General features: G+C 41.6%; 1 protein-coding gene across 3 annotated transcripts; it reads left to right on the plus strand.

The window, feature by feature from the left end:
- The first annotated feature begins 865 nt into the window (after positions 1–865).
- ewsr1b (EWS RNA-binding protein 1b) lies at positions 866–10,193 on the plus strand. 3 transcript variants are annotated; one of them, XM_086206136.1, is made up of 15 exons: positions 866–932; positions 1,415–1,451; positions 1,735–1,786; positions 2,513–2,663; positions 3,001–3,199; positions 3,283–3,536; positions 3,662–3,821; positions 7,583–7,620; positions 8,202–8,228; positions 8,317–8,432; positions 8,536–8,665; positions 8,793–8,903; positions 9,015–9,141; positions 9,232–9,579; positions 9,825–10,193. In XM_086206136.1, the coding sequence occupies exons 1-15, from the start codon at positions 917–919 to the stop codon at positions 9,859–9,861; spliced, it is 1,803 nt and encodes a 600-aa protein (XP_086062262.1). In that variant the 5' UTR covers positions 866–916; the 3' UTR covers positions 9,862–10,193. The 3 variants fall into 3 exon arrangements, with proteins under 3 accessions (XP_086062262.1, XP_086062263.1, XP_086062264.1); XM_086206137.1 differs by having other exon boundaries at positions 7,586–7,620; XM_086206138.1 differs by having other exon boundaries at positions 868–932; positions 2,516–2,663.
- The last annotated feature ends 5,234 nt before the right edge of the window (positions 10,194–15,427 follow it).

The following is a 15,427-nucleotide window of genomic DNA, read 5'->3' on the forward strand; positions in this document are numbered from 1 at the left end:
GCATGTAGATTAAAATTCAAAGCCAGTGGCACGAATGAATCTCAACTGAATATTCTTGATATCAAACATTTTTATGCTAGCAACCTAGGAAAGTGGCCAAAAATAAATAAATAAATACTCCAATTCTTGGCTTTGTTTATTTGTGGAGGAAGCAAGCTTTGTGCTTTCCTTTTTATATCATTTAAAAACAAGATATTTATTTTCAACAGATGCAGGCTTGTGGGCATAAGCAGATTTACAATAAGCAGAAGTGATAGACAAGGGCCTACTTTCTGCTCCCTTGTAAATTAGCAGTTTTATGAACGTTGATAAAAATTTGGCTTTGTATTTCACCCTGGCCTGAGCTAGTTTCTGTATTTAACTGAGTTTTTAATGCTTTGAGACACTGTGGCATGGCAGAGAGGACTTAGTATGTTTCCTGTTCTATCCACTTATAAGTTGGGTTACCAACTAATGTGAATGTGTTTTACTGTGCTTTGATTGAAGACATGCAGTTTTATATTTAAGTGATTGCCAATAAGAATTATACACTGATTTATGTCCTGTTTTTGAATCAAGTACATAGTCATCTATTTCATCCTCTTCTCATGCTCCTGGGAAAAGGGAATTCGTGGCATTGACAGCAGCTGTTCTCACCGTGGACTTCTCCTCCCTGAGCTGTTGAATACTAGACGCGCTGTAAAAAGCTGAACATCAATTCAGTGCTTGTACATATACTGACATTTGATGATGGCAGGCATGTATCTCATCAATGCACTTTCAGACCGAACAGAAATGCCTTTAAACCTCAACCTTCTGCCTGACTGTGTCTTATAGGGGAATCGCATATCTCGCGATATTTTGTGGTGACTACGCAGTAAATTGCGATCTCAAGGGAGTAGCTCTCTGTCCAGTCGTCTAGCACAGGCACGGTAAAATGGCGTCGGCTCCGGGTAAGTGCAGTTTTGCTTATTATAAACTGATTCTTTCGTGATATGCGAGATTCACAGGAAGAGTTATGTCACCTAATTGATTATAATTCCATTAAAATGCCTTAATCCGCCTTTAATCATGTATTTGATCGAATAATCGTTGTTCGCGCTCACGCCCGGCCTCAGGCCTACCTGTATTTATCTGTTATCACCCTGACGTTGCGGTATTTCCCCCTTTCTTGCCTCATAGTTTTATGTCTTTGTTATTATATAGATAATCTTAGTCTGTTGCAAGTTTTAGTAATAGTGGAGGGTTCGGAAGGCAAATAAGCACAACTCCTAGATGGTTCCGGTGAATATTCATCACCGTCAAGGATGGCGGTGTCTGCGTGTTTTTTGAATGGCGGTCAAACGGCGGGTTAGAAGAACGTGCTGCTAGCATTAGCGGAACTATGCTACAGCGTTAATCCCGACTTCATGACTATTTATTTTTTTAATTCCAGATTACAGTTCGTACAACCAGTCAACTTCTCAGCAGGGGTAAGTATTTAATCTCGTGTTTTTAATATCTTGGATTTGTATGTATAGTATATTTAGTGTGTGTGTATATAGTCCTTATGCAAACTCTTGAATTGCTTTACGGCCTAATGTTAGCTTAGATGTTGCCAGGAGACCAGGGGGTTTTGTTAGCTTAGTGGCTGAGGGAAGTGAGTGAGGACTAGTTAAGAGCCATTTCATCTGTACTGTTAAAGCATTTAGCCTGGATGGTATCTAGGATTAAGTGCAAATGCAGTTTGAAACTAAAACTCTTTGTTGTTCACAGGTATGCATCTTATGCTGCCCAGCCCTCACAAAATTATGGACAGTCTGCTCAGGTGAATAATGCCAGTGTCTTAAGTTGTTTGCTTTTTGTTTGTGGGCTTTTGAATTTATGTGTCATAGAATAACTCTGTATTAAACTGCCCCCTCCAAGGAGATTGTTTATTTCAAGGCAGTTGTATTGCATACTTCAAAACTTGTAAGTGGTTTCAATGTTGTTGCAGATTATAATGCATTGCTTACAAAATTGGAGTTGGGTTAACTAAGGAGGCGATTGAAAGAGATTGATGTCGTACAATCAATCAGTATGTATTTATATAGTGCAAAATCACAACAAAAGCTATCGCAAGGCACTTTACACAAAGAGCAGGTCTAGAACCTTACTCTTGAAATCAGATTAAAGAGACCCAACATTCCCAAATGAGCAAGCACTTGGTGATGAGATAAAACTCCCTTTTAACACAAAGAAACCTCAAGCAGAACCATGCTTGGAGTGGACAGCTATCTGCCTCAACCAGTTGTTGGTTGAGAGAGAGAGAAGGAGAGAGATGGGGTGGGGGAGGAGAGAACAGCAAGACGGGCAGACAGAAGAGAGATACACAGGGATGCACGTGTGGACCTTGTACAGCAATGGAGCCAATTTTTGATCTGAGCTTTTTCCTTCTTTCTTTTCTTTTAAAAACAATTCAGTGTTATGCCTAAATTGAAATTTGATGAAAAGGTTTAGGTCCTGATCAAAAGTGGAATTTTCACCTAACATCTAAAGTATGCATCTATTTCAGCAGAGTTATGGCCAGCAGAATTATGGATCGTATGCCCAGCCTGCTGCAGCTGCTGCTGATAGCAGTTACACCCAGACAACACCTGCAGCAGGAGGCTATACTCAGCCACAGCAACAACAGTATGGCTCCTCATATGGCCAACCAGCACAAGGTATTTAATCAGCTAACTTCTGAGAAAAAATGTAATGTGAAATTTATCTATAGGTAATCAGTGATATTAAACCAGTTACATAGTACCTTCACTTGACTTCTCATCTACATAGCTGTTGAATCTGAATGTATATTCCTAGATATTATGTGATGAACTTCATGAGTTCCTTTTCAGACTGCAATCTGCATAGAAATTCAAAGGAATGTGTATCTGCATTAGTGATAGGTTTGTTTTAGGACAGACACAAATCCAGAAATGTCACAATGGTTTATCTAAAAGATTTGCTTTACAAAACCCTTTTTAGGTTAACTTAATTTTTCATGGATATTTTCTCTAGCTGGCTATCCTGCTACTGCCCAATCCACCTCTCATGGCTACACTCAGTCAGCCCAGGGATATGGAGCTGGAGGTTATGAAAGTACTCCTGCTGCTGCTGCTCCAGCTGCCTCTCAGTCTTACGGCTCTCAGCCTGGATATACTGCCCAGTCTGCCTATCCTGGTTATGGCCAGCAGTCTGCTCCTGCTGCACCACAGAGGTATGTACCTACCTGTTGCAAAATAAAAAATTAAATTTTAATAAAAATGTACTCATACTGGATTTATGTTTGTCTCCCTTCAGTTACAGTGCAAACAGTCAACCAGCTAGTTACAGCCAAAATAGCTACTCCCAGCAAGCAGCATATGGCCAGCAACAGCCTGGCTACCAGGCCCAACAAACAAGCTATGGTCAGCAGCAGAGTGGTTACCAGCAGCAAACTCAACAACAGGCACCTCCTGCTTACCCTCCCCAGGCTGCAGGTTCGTATGGGCAGCCTCCATCAAGTCAGTATGGTCAGCAAGGTGGACCCCCCAGTTACCAGTCCAACCATTACAGTAAGTATAACTTTTCAGTTTTTGCAGACTCCTGTTTCTAGATTCACCAGTACAGAGTTTGTCACTGTACACAGATATAATATATATGTTGTTGTTTTTTTTAAGTGATTGTACTTCTCTTGTAGATAGTTACAGACAGGATGGCCAAGGAGGGGGTTCTGGTTACTCTGGCTCTGAGCCTTCGAGATACCCAGGTGGAGGAGACAGCAGGGGACCCGGCCGTGATGGTTTTGACAGAGGTGGAATGATGCACCGTGGGCGTGGAGGCATGGGTCGTGGCATGGGGTAAGTGTCATTCCTTTGCATATAACCTCACATGTATTTTGACTCTACAGGTGCTGCGGCCACTTGGGGCAGGGCTGAGGCAAGTTTCAATGAAATGAAATAGTTGAAATAATCTCATGGTTTCAGTAACTTGTGCATGTTTATTCTCTTAATGCCTATGATTTGTCAGCTAGTGCTGATAAATGATGGACCTCTCCTGTAGCTTCTCACGTCAATGCCGATTGGTAAATGTCGTAATTGTGGCCACTTGTACCTGGTTTCACTCAGCCCTGCCACTGAATTGGCCGAAGGTAAGGAAATGGGTTCTTTTTTGAAGTAGAATTTGATATCCTGTGCATAATTATTCAGGTTAAATATCGTAGATCAACATTTCAAGGCCCAATATGAAAATAATTAGACAGTTTTAATAGTTGCACATCTTGCAATTGGTCAGGGAATGAGATAGGACCTATAATAGTTATAATTATAGCTACATATCTTCAATTTAATGAGATTCTTGAGGGAGGTTTTAACACTCTTTCGCAACAACGGCTTTATAAGTCATCGTCTTACTGGTACACTACACACTCTAGGTTGGGATGCATGCCATTTCTGCAAACAACCTGCTCAAATCCTGCAGATTTTCCATCAGTGTTTTGCTGGATTCCATAAAACAAATTCTGTGTGAACTGCGAGATAGTGCACCACAACGTTTATCAAATGGGTTCATTGATACACACAATTGAACATTTGGGTTCATATTTTTCTACCTGAAACATGTACTATTTTAAAATACAGTTACTTCACGTACATGTTTTGTTTTTGGTTTTGGTTTTTTAGTCAATGGTTGGTTTTTGTAATGGTAAGAAGTACATCTTTGAAGGAAGGCCAAAAATAATGTGAACCTTAAAAAGAAACAGTCAGCTATGCCTCTGGTACTGCATACCCCTGTAATAACATTTTTTTTCAACTAGAGACAATGGGGAAAATATGAAGTTTCTGTTTCGAATTTGTGATTCTGAAATTTATTTTCCTAAAAAAAAAAAAAAAAGAAAAGAAAAAGGATGATTCATTTGATACCTGTGCTGATAGAGCCTTTTGAGTCTTTCGATGGGTTTTTCTCACTATGGTCATGGTTTCATTATCCACCTTGGCCTAAAATCACCAAGGAAAACTACAAACTGGCATTAAGAGCAAGTTTGATGCACATTCGTCTGTACTTCCAAGCACCTTCCCAGTTTCCATTCTTCATACAGTCGTCAGACTTGCCTTGAGCACGGTTACCCTATCCCTTTTTATGAGGGAGAAAAAGTTCTCATCAGGACAGTGTACAAAGATGCATTGTAATTGTTAATAGAGGAATATTGAATATGTCTCTTAAGCATAGAGTTGGGTGTGTTTCCAGTCCAACATCAGGCTACCTCCAAAAGCTGGCACTGAAAGAATTATGGGTTTTTGTGTGTGCATACATCCTTGTACCAAAATTGGTATATGCTTGAAGTAGTTATTAACACATTTACCTGTGTGCCTGCTCTTCACTGAATCTGCAGTTCAGTTTGCCCTTGGTGCACATTGGCCCTTCTTAATCCATTGGTCTATGTGAGTGAACATGGTCTGTTCTTGGTAGCAGGAAATGGTTTAACCCAACCCCAGATCAGACTCATTCATATTTAGCCCCGTTGAAGGGGGGTTTAGGGGTTGCATTTTAAATTTTTTGTTATCAGTGTTATATAACAAATGAAAATAAGGTTTATGAATAAAATGGATCACCTTTAAGATATTGCAAAAAAGCAGGGCTCCTCACATGTTTGACATAACTGGTTCATTTTCCATCAATAAGGTTTTGTCTTGGAAGCACGGCGTCAGCCATTGTTTTATATTTTTCTATATTATTAATTTGGACCTACCCCATTTTTACCATGTCAAATCGGTGCGTAAATGTCCTCGCTAGTTTCAGAGTGCTGTCAGCACCACGCTATCAATTCCTGCCCGCTTTCTAAAGAGAATAACCAGATCAAACTCCATTCCACGTTTTCACTGCGACCTTGCACACAGGGGTCTTCTCACACATGCACATGAGCTGACGCCAGCTTGGTGACACACTGTCCACAAAATGATCAGGAACTTAAACGAGTCAAAGCCTTTTCTTGGCATCTAGGTGGGTTAGAGTGAGGCAGAGATGGGTCATAGGGACAGGGACAGAGAACCTCTTTGCATGGCTGAGGTGAGTGATGAAAGGGACTTGACAGTTAACAGTAATAACTCAGTGAGAATAATATTTAACAGAAAATGAAACTGTACGTCTTAATGGATCCTCGGGTTAAAATATAAACGGGTTATGATTATAGACAATTCTGAATTACTCACCCAATCACCCTTTCGAATTTCAGCTTTGTAATATCTTATGTGATTACAAAGATGTACCCGCAATCCTAAACTGCCACATGCAGGTAACTGTGTCAAACCATCTGCTGAAAGACACCATATTACAAGAATAGATGTGCCCCCTATCTCGCGCCAATATTAAGGCTTCCTGTGCCCAATCGTGGAAGGCACTGTTCTCTGAAATTGACAAATGTTTTGAGGTAAGAAATTACAAAGGTAAACTAGCAATATTATTCCAGGGCTTCACTTTATAAGAGGTGTCGTTAATTAAAAGGACATTAGTGTGAATGAATTAAAATGGTAATAAGTTTCTGCATGATTTGATGTCTGCTGATAATGTTAACAAAAACATTTCTTAGTTTTCAGTGAATTTGACAGGCTAGAGAACAGCAAGTCAGCAGTGTTACCAAAGTAGAGGTAAAAATAGATACATCACCAAGTTGCATCTCCAAGACTATAGCACTAAAACACTCATGATGTAAGATATATAGTGTACAGTAATATCACGTTAGAATTTTAGCATTGCACAGGTATGTTTGTGTGTTTGGTGGGAGGTGTGGGGGGGTCACATGTCATTTTGAAATGTTTAAGATTGTTTTTGTGGTTTGAAATACAAATGTTTGATCACATTCTTTTGAGCACTTTTTAACATGCTTTGTCACATTTATACCGTACAGGTAACAGTGAGAGCCATTTAAAACCATCTATTCTCTAAAAAGTACCTGTACTCAATACAGAGCCACCAGCTTAAGCAGCAGGAGGGAGCTTTAACAAAGATTCGGGGGTCTGCCTTTTTTCAACAACTGAGGATGGTGGTGTTTATAAGCATGGTTATATTTAATGAACAAGACTTTGTTTTGGAACCTCAACCTTGGTTAACATTGTCAATTTATTTTTTGGAGTTGTTTTGCCTTAAACAATGTACATTTTTTTGTTTTATTTTATTACCTGGTGAATGTGATCACTTAATCTTGTGAAATTTCAGATGCGTTGTCAATGTTTACTTCTCTCTCTCTGAATCTCTTGTATTTGTTGTTCTAATGTTAAGTACATGGGTTTGTTTCTGGGAAGCACTATGTATGGCATCAATGCATCTGAAATCTTTCTGTTTTACAAATGTTTGGGTTTTCGAAGGCTGTGAAAATCTGTTAGTCATGAATATCGCTGCACAACTGTATCGAACTGTCACTGAAGTTGTACTGAGCTAGCAAAGAAATTACTGCTAGTTGATACTTGTCCCCTCAATTAGACTGTGTAATGATGTTGGGGAGTTTGTAGTTGCTGTTAGGCTAGTAGGAATGTTTTCATTACCCCCCTCAATCAAGCCACTTTGCTCGAGCCATGGAAGTGGCTGTTAAAGGGAAATCGCCTTCATATCTCCATTTATTCCTTCATAGCAGCGCTGGAGACAGAGGTGGCTTCAATAAGCCTGGTGGTAAGTTAACGAGAATTACACTGGTTAGTCCTTTTAACAACTTTTAAACTTTTTTGAGCCAGTATGCTTCAAGATTTCATTTTTTTTTTTTTTTTACAAAATGGTACGAAACAACTATTAACACAAACACATCTGAAAACATTGGGAAATTTTTCAATGCCTGAGACCATTTTCTGTGGGGTACTTGGTATAATTCAGTCACTTACGGTTTGACGATGAGTTTTAAAAGGTTAATGACAAAATTTCCACCCAAATGCTTGTAAAGGCTTTAACAAATCTCCTGAACTGAATTTCTGGGTTTTTTGAGGGTTATTTCTGGTCTTAGAGGCTTATTTCTGGTCTTAGAGGCTTTTCAAATGACACACATTTATTGCCATCGGGTCTGAAGTATTTTATTTTCCATTTGCTATATCACTTGTTGGAATTGTGGTGTACCAGAAGGTGCATAAAATGGTCGAGAGCGTATAAGGAAGTGTCTGGATTGTCTTTGTAGTACTCCTCAGGTTTTGTACACTGGACTTGAGTTGCACACACTGACTTTTCTCAATCTGTCTCCCCCTTCCTTCAATGATGGACTGTAGGACCCAGCGACGGCGAGCGTGAAATGGGTGAGTAACGCCTTACCGGGTGTTTATATTCACGGTCCATACATAGAACCCCTGGATGCTGGATATTAACAATAAATGTGTTGTGTAGGACGCCCTGAAGAGCAGGACGACTCTGAGAACAGCACCATCTACATCACAGGGCTGACAGAGAAGGCCAACATTGATGAGATGGCTGAATTCTTCAAGCATGTTGGCCCTCTTAGAGTAAGAAAAAAAACCTTCTCAATCCACAGCATGTTTTGAGCATGTCTACAGAAAGTGAGGAACTAAAAATACATAAAAACTGATGACCAAAAATCTATTTAAGATTAACCGCAGACTTGGCCAGCCTGCCATCAACATCTACACTGACAAGGACACTGGGAAGCCCAAAGGAGATGCCACCCTCTCCTATGAGGAGCCCATGTTTGCCAAAGCAGCTGTGGAGCATTTTGATGGTGGGTGTCATTCACTCAGCCTGTTGGCTCTGAACAGAACTGCATGAGCATGAATCCAAAAGCTCCCTTTACTGTAAATGTATCTAAAACTTGTGGTGTGAAAGTTATATTTTCTTGTTGATTATAGGGAAGGAGTTCCAGGGACGCAGGCTCAAGGTGTCCATGGCACGTCGTAAACCCATGATGGGTGGAATGAGAGGTGGCATGCCGCTGCGGGATGGCATGATGGGCCGTGGAGGTAAATGGCAGCAACTGTTTCTGACTGGCAGCTCGGTGTTGGAGGAGTGTCGCCAATTTAGCAGTCCTTAATTCAGTTTTAGCTGAAGGAATCTGTTTTCTATCTTGTTAGGTATGATGGGCCGTGGAGGAGACCGTGGTGGCTTTGGTCCTCGGGGAGGCCCCCGTGGAATGGGCAGAGGTGGAGCTACAGGTGGCAACATGCAGCAGAGAGCTGGAGACTGGGAGTGCCCTAATCCGTATGTCTTACTTTGCCTTTCAAATGTTTTGGGGTTTTTTTGTACTGAAGGAGTATTTTGTGCAGTGTGTTAAACAGTGTGTTCTTACAGGGGTTGCAGCAACCAGAACTTTGCCTGGAGGATGGAGTGCAACCAATGTAAAGCTCCCAAACCAGAGGGGTTGGGCAGTGGTCCCCCATTTCCTCCGGTAGGTGACCGAGGCAGAGGGGGAATGGGAATGCGAGGAGGCAGAGGTATGGACCGCGGTGGCCCCGCTGGCGGCCCAGGTGGCCCTGGAGGATTCCGCGGAGGCTGGGGAGGTGACCGCGGTGGGTTCAGAGGACGTGGAATGGATAGAGGAGGTTTCCGTGGAACTGGGCGTGGAGGACCACCATTGGACCGAATGGGTGGCAGAGGAGGCCGGGGGATGGGCCCACCAGGTGGCAAGATGGATATGAGGTCAGTCAGGCCTCCATTCAAATGTGTTTGAACTAAATCTTTAGAAAAACTGATCAAAGATGGTACCCCTGGCTGACGTTTTTCTAGTGGTTTGCCATTTCTGTTGAGTGTGTCACCTGATACCTTGAAATGTGCTTGACAACACGCTGGTAGGAAGCATGGCTGTAGGGTCACCAGGATCCAGGTGGATACAGATGACGTGCATCTGTTGCTAACTACTTCTCTGTTGCTATGCCTCTTTATAGGGACCATCGCCAGGAACGCAGGGAGAGACCCTACTGAAAGTTCTTGACTGTTCCTCTTGTGGAATTTGTTTTAAGCTGAGAACTTTTAATTTATGATTCCATATTTTTGGTGGTTGTCAAACTGCTGTCAAATATCCAGTGCAGTTTAATTCAACTTGTGGTTCCATTGTTTTTTTTTTTTTTTATTTTAGTTTACCTATTTTAGTTAATGCTACATCTTGTATAGTGCACGTTTTTTTTGTCCTTGCTTTTTTTAAATATGCACATTAGTCTCATTGTCTACTGCAATATTTTCATAATTGTCTACCCTTTCCCATAAACTATGTATGATTTGGGAATAAACCTTTTATTGACTTAATGTTCTTCTAACTTGTGTACTTTTATTGCGTTTTGGTGAAATGAAAAAATACAAAATTGGATCGTTTAAAACAGTCATTCATAAACTTTATTCTAGCAACAATAAAGTTGGTGACCACCACTGCCTGCACTTTTTTTTTTTTTACCCTCCCAGAAAAATTGATTCCTTTGGTGTTTGTGTTTTGGAGTCATTTTAGTAGCTGTACTGTCACAGTCAACGTGGACTTCAAACATGATGGGAAGAACTACATTCTCTTGTTACTGAGGTAACTGGGCCTTAAAACATATAAAAATAAAACACTCCTAAAAATCTATTCCAGGAAAATTACATCCCCTAACAGGTAGGATGTCCAAATTTCCAGTCTAGAAATGTTTTACATTTTCTTTCAAATAATGAGAGTTAGCGTGCACATGAGGCTTTGATTAAAAACCTCCAGTTGTGCTAAACTAGACAGGAAGTGCATTAAGATATGTGGACTGATGACGTAGGTTACATCCAGTGATATTTCTGCTAAACATGCGTGCGCCGCATTCGTGTTGGGGACCTTCACCTCTAGGCAAGGCAATTTTATTTGTATAGCCCGTTTGCACAAACAGTTTGTCTCAAAGGGCTTCACATGGCATCTTAACAACATCCCCTGCCCTCAGACCCTCACATCGACGGAGGAAAAACTCCATAGAAAACCCTTTTAACAGGGAAAAATCTGAGAACCCTCAGGGTGAGCAACAGAGGAGGGATCCCTCACCAGGATGGACAGACGTGCAGGAGATGTTGCTACAGACAAGAAAACAGTTTACAATACAAAATGTGGAAAACACGGAAATGTTTATAACAGCTGAAGAAGGAGGCTTCTGGTAGGGGAGGCAGGGAGAGCAAGCCAGCTTGATGGGGGACTGGATGGCAGACTGGTTCATGGGAGGGGAGCGCGGGCCGGTGTAACAGCAGGGGATTAAAAAAAGGGGGGTGGGGGGGCGATGCAGGCGGCGGTTGGAGCAGAAAGATGGAGCTCCGGTGGATCTGTGGAAACGGAGACACTAAGGCCAAAGTACAAAGTGCAACAAGTAATGGTAATGACAGTTCCAAAATGGGGGGGGGGCGGAGAGGAGAGGAGAGGGCTCCATGTGACCTGATGTGTCCCCCAGCAGTCTTAGCCTACAGCAGCATAGCAATCAATGGTTCAGAGCTACCTGAACCAGTCCTAACTGAAAGCTCTGTCATAAAGGAAAGTCTTAAGCCTGGACTTAAAAGTAGTCAGTGTCTGCCTCTCCGACCCATGGAGAGAGCTGGTTTCACTCTAGTGACTCCATTCCTCGTGAACCCCGTCCACCTGGTGGATGAATCTCCCGAGGCATACCTGCCTATGTCCTGTCCTCAGGTGTGTTTCCTCTGTATTTCATGTCCAACCTTCTGTTGCTTCTCTTGCCGATAGGCGGCACAGATTAGATATAAACCTTGTGGGCTCAGTTTTTGGTGACTTCAGCAAAATTATTCATTGCGGATGTCAGTCCAGTCTACTTGAGACATCTGTCAGACACGTGGATGTTGAGATGGCGCTCAACTCTTAGATGATTTCTGCTCAGCGCTGCCTTTCACCCTCTCATCGTGATGCTTGAAGAATTCACAAAGGCCCAATTCGTAGCATCCACCTTGCAGTGCACGGCACATCTGCTCCCCTCTGATTCTGACCTCTGACCTCCATTCAGAGACCAGTTCTTGTGTGCCCACGTTGGTTCACCAGCAGATGATGACAGTATCACACACACGTATCTCGGGAAAAGGTGGCGACTTTTCATATCAAAGATCAATTTTTTCATGATGTCATGTGGCCATGTTTCACATTTGGCGAGGTGACACTAATCCTGGTGATTGCCAGGTTTAAGGTGTGTGTGTGTGTGTGTGTGTGATTGTGATTGAGAAGCACTTGTCTTTCAGAATGTGTAACTTTCCCGCAGCATCTATACGTAACTGCAGGGTATCTTGAACACATGGAATATCCCCTCTAAATATATTAAAGTAATAAGGAATATAATTTCCTGTCATGTGATTTTTCAACCAATTTTCCTAATTCAGTTTAATTTGAATTAACCATTAATTTAAATTGTGCAGGTCGAGGAAGTGTCAAAAGTCTGAACAAATAATTACTGGAGAATTCAGTTCTTTTACTCGTTACCAAAACAAACACGATGACTTTGATGCGCCAAACTCAATCGGATTTCTGAACGTCCGATGTTGATGGTCAGATAAGTGAAGCTGGCTCAGGTTTCTTGTTTTTAAATGCATCTTTTGATGTCAACCAAAAAATTCAGTGTTTGTAAGGGTCCGTATTGAGCAGTCACTTTCAGATGGGGGTCCACGGCTCACTGGGAGTCCACATGGGGGTCCAGAACAAGAGAATGCATGAGAACCCCTGTGGAAATCATTCTCTTTCCTCACTTGGTTATCGTTGGGCTCAGCTGAGCGACAACATCTGGCTCTAGTTTTTGAATTTATTTTTTACCATCCAGATTCTACTTCCTGTCAGACCGCCACTCATCCTTGACTGTTTTGCATGTTGAGCTGGCTTGCAAACGTGTTTCCACTCGTGGACTTGGCCCCTCTTGCTGCAGGATTGGACACACACACACACACACACACACACACACACACACACACACACACACACACACACACACACACACACACACACACACACACACCGAGCAAATCAATGCAAACCTGAGCCAGTGCACGAACATGTGGCTGAGCAGCGTGGCGAAAAGATCATCCTTTTATCCAGTCTTATACTAATTTCGAATAAAAAAAATTAAGCCCTCATACAGGAGGTGGCTTCCATTGTTCACTTAAAAGAATCGGCCCTATGAATCGGCTCATTTGTTAACAATACACTTCATGAAAGCAAGAGGGTTTGGGTCCACTTCACTTCCTCTCCCTGGACGAGAAGCAGGACATTCAGCCTCTGATAATCCACCATAAACCCTTCACTGTACTGATATGGAGCTTCGTGTTGTTTTAATGGTGCTCAGTAACAGCAATCTTTCAATGAAGACATGTCCAGAAGTTCTATTTGCAAAAATGAGTCTTATTTTAGGACACGCTTTCAGAACAACCAAGGTTGCCATGAGGTCGCTGCTCAAAAACAAAAAAAAAAGAGTCTGACTAGTGGGTGACGGCATGTAACAGTGATGAGACAGGAATGAGTTGTTAATGATGAAACCCTCCTAACAGCTCACAGAGACACATGTAATCAAGGTGTGTGTGTGTGTGTGTGTGTGTGTGTGTGTGTGTGTGTGTGTGTGTGTGTGTGTGTTTTCCTCTAAATCATCCCTGGGAGGGATGTGGTCACAGCTGACATCTTGAAGTGGTTCTCAGTTGCAGCGGCCAGTTGCTCGTGTGGATTAATACTGTTGAATTCTGTCTGAGCGGACAGAGAAGCTGATTCATCGTGGCCCATAGAATGATCTCATCAACCCCCACCCTCTCTCTCTCTCTCTCTCTCTCTTTCTCTCTCTTTCTCTCTCTCTATCTCCTCCGCCCCCTCCTCCCTTCCTTTCTTTCTCTCTTTCCCTCTTTGAACAGACACATCCCTCTTTTTTTTAAATGAAAACAAGCCCTCCTTCTTGGCAGTGGGCACCGCTGAAATTCAAACAATCACACTTTAGTAGAATACATGAGCCGCTCCAATGGAGGTGAGCTGCATGATTTAAAGGGGAAATGAGATGGTGGTTATTTGGGAACAGGAATTTTTCAGTTCCATATAAACTGGTGTTTATAACAAACTTCCCACAGCTCCAGAAATCACGATCAGCTCCTCTTTGTCTAAGGTTTTCCGATCACATGCTTCAGCTTTTTAGTGCCAAAGGCTACACTTAGGTTGGGAGATGGATGCACTGTCTTCAAAGCTCCTACAGAAGTTTTTTTCGTTCTCAAAACGCCTGAAATTCAAATCTCATACCAAATATGTTAACCTTTAGCCTCTCACCTGCAAAAAAAAAGGTGATAAAACATCTATCTTCTCGCCTCCACACGGAGGATGTGCTCTTGAACTGACTTCTTTGCTCAGGTTTGACTAAACTGGACGACACGGAGGAGTCTCTCACTATCTGCTTATTTCACCTCCGGTCCTGCAGGTTCAGGGTCTAAAGACCTGTCCCCCAGGTGGGACAGCTTTCATTCGAACTGTGAGAAAAGGCCAGTAAAACTCACAGACTCGTAGTTTCTTCTCGTTTATTTTTCAGTCATCAGATAAACTCTGACGAGAATTCCAGGCACTGCCAAGAATTCTCAGTCCCATGAGCATTGGAGGCTTCTGGTAAACACAAAGACATCATTGATAGGATGACACTAGCTTATGCATAATAAAAAAATATATATCTTTCTAATATTCTCACGGGGTAGATGAATCAGCTTTGCTTCTAAATATGACATTAATCCTGTCATAAATAGAATAAGAAATAAAAAGTGTATCGAACATATTGGCTGCTCTTTTTCTATCGATGCAACTTACTTTTTTTTTTTTTTACACCGCTGCATTTAGTTATTTTGTCAGGTTTGTTCACATCATTTAAAAACATCATCCAGTAGTGAAATATTGTTCTTTGTTATAAATTGAATGTGCAGGTGAGTTTCTTCGCCTCAGCTATGAATTCTACACAGTAATCACAAACTAGCATATAGATTTATTTTCTAAATCTCTCTTAAATCCTTCATTTTATCTCAAACTGTGTATTTGTGTGTATGAGACGGTACAAGATGGGGGAGAATACTACTTTCATATCAGGGAGACGCACAGCCAGCTAGCAGAGGTGGGAATAAGTGATCCTGGTGCAAATACACATTTTCCTATTTTATTATTACCTCGTGTTTCCTATGAATTTTCCCTCTGGTGCTTGTTTTCTTTGTTTGATGTGTGTGTATCTGTGTGTGTGTGTGTGTGTGTGTATGTGCGTGCGTGTGTGTGTGTGTGTGTGTGTGTGTAATTGAGGGACAAAAGTTGCGGAGGAAATAAAAACCAATAGAAATGAACGCTGCGCAGTTCATCTTGATTTGAAAACACAATATAGTTGCGACAGCAGTTTCAAATCTCAGGAATATTTTTTAAAAAAGCTAATTTGATGTAAAAAATATCAATTTTTTTCAGTTAAATACTGCTTACCAGTACGTCAAACTCTACAGACTTAAGAAAATAAGAAAATCACTCCTTTTTCCCAATACAAATTAGAATACTGATGTAAAAATTCAAGCTCGT

This window comes from Aulostomus chinensis, chromosome 6 (genome assembly GCF_037954235.1).
Source record: "Aulostomus chinensis isolate RoL2024-O1b breed Wild chromosome 6, RoL_Achi_v1.0, whole genome shotgun sequence".
Classification (NCBI taxonomy): domain Eukaryota; kingdom Metazoa; phylum Chordata; class Actinopteri; order Syngnathiformes; family Aulostomidae; genus Aulostomus; species Aulostomus chinensis.

Excerpts from the sequence above, each read along its gene's own strand:
- ewsr1b (XM_086206136.1), top strand. Across the intron at positions 2,664-3,000 it reads ATATGGCCAACCAGCACAAG|CTGGCTATCCTGCTACTGCC; the intron begins GTATTTAATCAG and ends TATTTTCTCTAG. Across the intron at positions 8,433-8,535 it reads AGCATGTTGGCCCTCTTAGA|ATTAACCGCAGACTTGGCCA; the intron begins GTAAGAAAAAAA and ends AATCTATTTAAG.